We start from the raw sequence: 7,019 nt of genomic DNA, 5'->3' as shown, positions 1-7,019 counted from the left end.
GGGTTGAGTTAATGGTAAAACCAGAAAGAAGTACTTCACTGGTTACCGGAGACATAATCTCGAACATCAACAACCAAAGCACCACATACAGCTATGCATCAACAGAGACAAGGCTAAAAAGAAGAAGAGAGTTTCACAGCCTATAAAATGAAGAGAAAAAAAAAGGGAGAGATTTCCAGAGCCTGTTACTTATGAGAAATGGAAAGAATTCATACCTCTATGCAAGGAGTACGGTTTATTTTTTCCCTCGGAAAAACTGGAGTAAGCAATAGGCAGAAATGTTAAAACTACTATTACAACATACTATTTCTGCCACAACATTCAATCTTTACCAATTATCATCTCAACAATGAAGAGACTTTGTATTAGATAATAGAGAGGTATCCCAAGATGTGGAAGATTCAGCAAAAGGAAAATGTCAACATACTCGTTTGATTGGAAGAAACCAATATGACTAATTACTCATCAGTCTGAATCGGAATCAGGATTGATTGATGATCTCACTGATCTATTTCTATCAGCATATGAATCATCATCCTCTTCTTCTTTCTTGTTCTCTTTGATTATTCCTGCACCAAAGATGGTTTAGTGATTGCCATGAGCTATGTACAAGAATTTCAGTGCCGGACTGCCGGCACATGGGCGGGCATGATGTCTGTATAAAATAACAGGTTGGATAAAAACAGATGACAAAACCCAATCCAGCCATATTTAATATGGATCAGATGACGGATAATACATCGCCCTATTAGGAATCAACGTCCCACACCATAAGGTCTGGGATGGTAGAGTGTGAGCAGACGTTATCCCTATGGCAGAGGTAGAGAGGTTGTTCTAAAAAGACCCTCGGCACAAGGAAAAACAGTCCCAAAAAAGGAATAAACGGACGTGAAAGCATAACAAAATATTCTGCACAGTAACCACAGCAACAAAAAGAAACCAATCTATTCATTAAAAAAGAAACTTGAGAACTAACCATCTGCATGCATTTGAAGTATGCATGTACTCTAAATCATATAAAACACAAGATTTTAACATACTGATATTACAGGATAGCAGGAGGATTTTAGCAGCCAAGTTTCAATGCAAAATTTTGAAGTAGCAGAACAAATATATTAAACATTCAGCTTAAAACTTAAGCGACTCAAACTTTCCAACAAACGACAGAATTATAAAACTAGCTTTGACCTCTGGAAATAGTTTTAGCAGCTTATCTTCCACTAACGGCAAGGGTAATCTATGTAAGGAGTCCGAGGGTAAAACAATTCCACAAGTTGACATAAGATTGCTTGGGTATTATAAGAAAATGATCACTGAGTAAACCTTAATTCTAAGGATCTGCATAGCAGGTGACAACAGGCTGGTTAAACTAACTACAGCAACAAAATTTCAGCTATTACTTTTGTGTAGGTACAATCGTATACATTCCACATAACCTGGATAGTTAGACAATACTACCAAAAATGATTTTGACAGAGAATAGCTGGAGCTAAAAGTGAACAAATCGAGGAGCTGTTCAACTACACAGATAGAAACAAAAGGGCACAAAGATAATCACAGACATGTATCTTACCATATTTAACTAGCTTCGCGAGATATTAGATTGACTTTAGACGGAATGCAAGAGAAACTGAATATAGGTGCAGCTCATCTGATTGGATATTAAATAGCCTGTTTGGTCAAGCTTTTACATTCAGATTATTTTAAGAAGTGCTTTTAGTGAAAAGCAGTTTGTGTTTGGCCAAAAAATTCAAAAAAATACTTTTTGAACAGAAACCAGTGTTTGGCCAAGCTTTTAAAAGTTAAAACTGCTTTTAAGTATATTTTTTTATTTTTTCACGAGTACTTTCAGGGAAAAGCTACTTTTTTTAGCTTATAAAAAACAGTTTATTCTTCTCCTCAGAAGCACTTGTTTCCTTCCATAAGCTTGGCTAAACATCTCAATTTTTTAAAATAAGCACTTTTAGGAAAAAAATAAGCTTGGCCAAACATGCTATAAAACCATCAAACATCTATCAGAAACATTGATGTGAATATCTATACATATTCCTCAGAATGAACTACCATCAAAAACTTATTGCCACTTATCTTCAGTTGCTGAGTGTAACACCGGGAAAGGAACCCCATATAATTATGAAAGCTCTAGCAAATACAAAACTAATTCTATTGGTGTGGTTCCATTACAGCTTCTGGTTAAAGACATGAACTGCAGCTTCATATTCAACTCCATGATAACATCAGTAGTACAACGAGTTCCACAATTATTACTCAATGCGTGAATGTCCAGCAACGAAAGGTGCCACCAGATTGCTGCAGCAGCTTACTGCTATAAATCTCATCAGTATAAGCTTGCGACATCATATTAGCAATCTTCTCTCGTTTCTCATTTGTATTCAACATCGATTTTTATCAGCTTTTGGCATTCCCAGCCAAAAGAAGTTGGGTTACCAAACTGAAACTAAATTAGTGCCAACTCCATCATTGACAAAATCTAAAGGTACTGGTAACAGCAATACCAACAAATCCCCCAACAACTTTAGGGAAACACCATAATTGGTCACATTTTTTTTTTGTAACATATCCCATAGGCCATAGCCCTGCCCAAACGACAAATACATCAGGATAATTCTGTCTCTTCAAACCTCAAAACCATATCAGTCAAGTTACTCACAGAAGATGCCCAAATAAAATCCAACTTCATCCCTTTCTCATCACTAAATATGTTATAACCACTATGCTTCTTGAACAAATCCCCCCAAATCATCTCCATTTCACTTTCCCCCAACAACAGCTCCAACAGATGACCTTGCCTGTGAATCCCCAGCAACATCCCACGACCCATTAAAAAGGTACGAAGCATCAGACTCGGTCAACTTTTGAAAATCACATTGAACAACAGGTTCAGACTTAATCCACTTCCAAATTTTCTTACTACTACGCCTAAGTATTTTCCACAACACTATTCTCATTATTCAATTATTGAAAATCAAATGCTACTTGGTTTAGTAAGGAAATGCAAGAATCAAGATTTACAATTGATGATGCCGATGATGATGAAGATAAGACTGAACCTGGTGGGAAATAAGGGGACAAATGAACACCAACAGCAAGGGCAATAAAGAGGGCACAGCTGAAAAATAATATTCTGTCGCAGCTCAAGTGCCAACCTTCCATACCCACAGGGACAAAGAGTCCCAAGAAAGCAGACAATGCTCCCAATTGAACAACGACCCACATTGTAACTCGGATTCTGACTGTTAAATCATTCTAATTTTTGCAGCAAATTATAGGAAGGAAAAAGAGAAGAGCTTTCACAGCAGAGTCTCAATAGGTCAATTGAAGACGAATGAAATCTTTTCTGCTATTCTTGGGAGGAAATTCTCATTAAAAGAAAAAGAAAGGAAGGAACATTGAAGCAGATTAGCGAGAGTTGGGAGTCTTGGGATCAAGTGGAAAAGGAAAAAAAGTTTGTTTTTGTCTTTGCTTGGGGTTTAGAAATTGAAAAAGAAAAGAACTTGACAGCAGACATTTCAAGAATTGGAATGTTGAATATAATGGAAAGGTATAAAGTGTTTCCTATTAGGAATCATGCATAGAACTAAAAAGCATTACCTTTCTTTAACAGAAAACCCTCCAGAGTCTTCATACTGAAATCATCTTTTCCTCCCAAGTCTTGAAAACCAACCAGCCGATCCGAAGCTATTCCATTCCTGTAGAGCAAAATTAGTTTAAGCGTAGATTAAAAGAAACTGACGTCGTTCGCGAAAGAGCTAGTATAACTAATCGGCCCCTAGGAATGCTTTCATGCTAATATTCACATGCCTGCGTGTGAATTTTGGAAGAATAGGTCTGGAATCATAAATAAGATTGCTCCCTTCCCTTTTCCACAGTTGTGTTGAGGTAGTTATCATGGAGTCCTCATGTAACTATATGGAGTATATGTTTATGAAGATCATGGTAGCACCCCCCGTCTAATTCACAATAAAATTGGAAGGAAGACGAAACAAGCAGAAACCAAGTTTAGAAAATCCACGCTAGCACAACCCTGACAGACTGATATTTGATCATTTGATTTAAATTTTTGAGGCAAATAAATTAGGACAATCTAGGTTTGATCTTGCCGGGGGTCTATCGGAAACAGCCTCTCTACTTCCTCGGAGGTAGCAGTATGGACTGCATACATCTTACCCTCCCCAGACCCCACTCTTATGGGAATACACTGGGTATGTTGTTGTTGTTGTTGCTAGGTTTGATCTTATTGCTTGGAGGAAAGACCTAATATAAACATCTTGATTTTGCCCTGAAAACAACCATAAAACCACCCATACATGGATATATATTATAGAAGAAAGAATAGAGCAGTGAAAAGCAGATGGCACTAACCTGAATAAGATGACACATGGTAGAGTTTTAATTCCCAGCTTTGTAACAAAAAAGGGAGCATTCTGCATCAATTTATACAATAAAAAATGAGTTCTTAGCATGAAAATGAGATCCAATCTGCAGAGTCATTCAAAGGTTATTTTGATAACCCCAACCATCCAAAAAGTTATAAAGCCAGTCGATGTGAGTTTTTGTTTTTTATTTTTTTTCTTTTGTTAACTTCCTTCACAAAATTTCGGGACTATTTCTATTGTATAATTTAAGAAAGAAGTGTCCAAGAACTCAAGCAAAACAGACCTCAGCATCCAACTTTAAGAACTTTGTATCAACATGTCTTGGTGCAAGAGACTTCAAATGCTTATCCATGATCCTGAAAGAGCAACAAAGACCATTATGTTCGTGTATGCATGCATGTGGATATGTACCTTCTTATTTTTTTCCGCTTCTAAGTATATATAGATCAATATATGTTGAGGCGTCAATGAATCAAAATACAAAGACAAGCAAGAGAATTTTCACGATCCGTCCAATATAAAAATTTGGATGACTAGTGAACCTTGGTAAAGCAGTCACAAGTGGAATCTTCAAAATGCAAATTTAGCAACAATATTAATGAATAGTGTCAAGCTTCTTGAATCAGATTATAAGTTAGTAGACTGAAGTGCGCGCTACTGACTCCAAAGCAACTCAAACTACAAACTTGCAGTATGTGAAGTACAAGAATTTTTCAAACTGGGAATTATATAACTCTCTCCCTCCCACTCTTCCTAAAACACAGATAACATCAGAAATAATAGGAACTGCGATTGAAAGAGAACTGTCCTCTTATTTATGTCTTTTTCTTTTATGTGGGGGAAGGACACCGTTGAAACACAATGTAAGCCCTTACTTGCATCGGTAGAACTCTCGATGATAGAAGTGACAAATCACTTTCTCACTACCAGTAACTTCACCCAAAAAATCTCCTTCACTAATCTCTCTATATTCTCCATGCCCTTGCCGTTTTAAAGCTTGTCGCTTCTCTGCTTCTTTCTGCAGAAGAGAGTCCAGAGAAAACAATTGTCTAACAATGAGGTACTTTGCCTCTAGATATAACTAACTTCCTGGCCTGGGGCAAGACAAAATAACAGACCTTGAGAGCCGCAATCCTATCTGCATGCAACTTTTCTAGCTCAGGATCCTGTTATAAAAACACAATGAGCAAGTGAACAGGAATACAAATGATGTGCCTAGAAGAAGAAACATTGAACGGTATGCAAACTTACATCCATCAGTTCATCAAGATCTATGTCTTCATTAACAGAAGATGATGCTTGCGCCTTCTCTTGAGCCAGCACTTCCTATAGGGAGAAATTGGATACAAAATGATATGTAGTTAATACCTGCTAAGTAAAACTGCTGTACGTTTTGAGGTTTACAATGATCTATCAATCAACCTCAAATAATAAGTTATCCCAAGGGAATAGCAAGTAGCATCAAAGGTCCAACTCCCCTGAAATTTTGAGAAGACCCCGTAACTGATAGGTCATTTTCTTATACTACTGGAGTATAACTAAACTTTTTTTTTGATAACCATGGTGTCCGGGCCAGCTTGCGCACCACGACTAGTTCCACGAGATACCTGTCACCTCCCACCAGAAACAGGTATCCGGTAATTCTGTCCATCAAGGCTAGAAAAGATGGGAAGAAATCACCTACTGTTTCTCTATTGAGAATTGAACCTGAGAGCTCATGGTGTTCAACCGCTTCATTGACCACTAGGCGACACCCTTGGGTGCTATAACTAAACTTTCACTCAACATAACTGGTTATGTCTGAATACTTCACAAATCCTCCTACCTTAGCAAGAATAGTGATCTTAAATGGTTACTATTTGGAGTATAGATATCAAAATAAACAGATAAACATAGTAATCAGTCTCAATATTTCTCATGTAAGGATTGAGTTTATCCCTGAGAGAGGAGGCAGCATTAATCTAGCCGGACAATAAATGACAGCTCACAGCTCCATGTTCAATGACAAGGAAAGATGATAAGCTTGAGTATACAGAAAAATATACTCCACATTAACATGCCATGAATGTAAAGAGATACCAATCTTTAATAATTGTCGGAACCTTAGAAGGATCTAAAGACTACTGATTTTGACAATTTAGTAAGTGAAACGTCTATATTTTCCTTTTTTGAATAAATGAAACCACTTTTCATATAATGTTGAAAAGCAAAAATCTGAGTCTCAAGAGAGAAATGAAGTATGCAGATTTGGCTCCACAACTAATAAAACTACTAAAAGCTCCATCAAGAACATCCGGATCAGTTTTTGCATTTATAACATCTTTTCGACTTCTGAGAAAATTGATTTTCGCAGCTTGGATAACTGTGATGAGAATTAGAAATAAAACTTGTTCAAGAAACCATTAGTATAGAATCTTTTTTAACCACATACAATTTCACCCATCTGATATGAACACATAAAATTTCAAACTTTACAGCAATAAAAACTGTGTCCCAATCACAAACTAGTAGAGGTTGGCTATATGAATCACTTATATTCATTCCGCTCTATTCGGACACTTAAAATTCTTAACTTTCCTCTATTTCTACACGTTAAAATCCGAACTGTACTCTTCAAAGATG

The 7,019-nt window shown here is 36.8% G+C and overlaps 1 protein-coding gene across 1 annotated transcript in view; it reads right to left on the bottom strand.

Moving 5' to 3' along the window:
* Positions 1-269: 269 nt before the first annotated feature.
* The window catches only part of LOC107841015 (thioredoxin domain-containing protein PLP3B), a gene marked incomplete in the record, with an annotated part of 20,340 nt that continues 13,590 nt past the window's right edge, over positions 270-7,019 (bottom strand). The window contains 7 exon segments of the mRNA XM_047396549.1: positions 270-569; positions 3,613-3,710; positions 4,384-4,445; positions 4,681-4,753; positions 5,273-5,415; positions 5,516-5,563; positions 5,649-5,723. Of these exon segments, the coding sequence (XP_047252505.1) occupies positions 466-569; positions 3,613-3,710; positions 4,384-4,445; positions 4,681-4,753; positions 5,273-5,415; positions 5,516-5,563; positions 5,649-5,723 (603 nt within the window).

The sequence above is a fragment of the Capsicum annuum genome, chromosome 9, assembly GCF_002878395.1.
Source record: "Capsicum annuum cultivar UCD-10X-F1 chromosome 9, UCD10Xv1.1, whole genome shotgun sequence".
NCBI lineage: Eukaryota > Viridiplantae > Streptophyta > Magnoliopsida > Solanales > Solanaceae > Capsicum > Capsicum annuum.
Note: the sequence above shows the minus strand (reverse complement) of the source record. Positions and strands in the feature narration are given on the sequence as shown.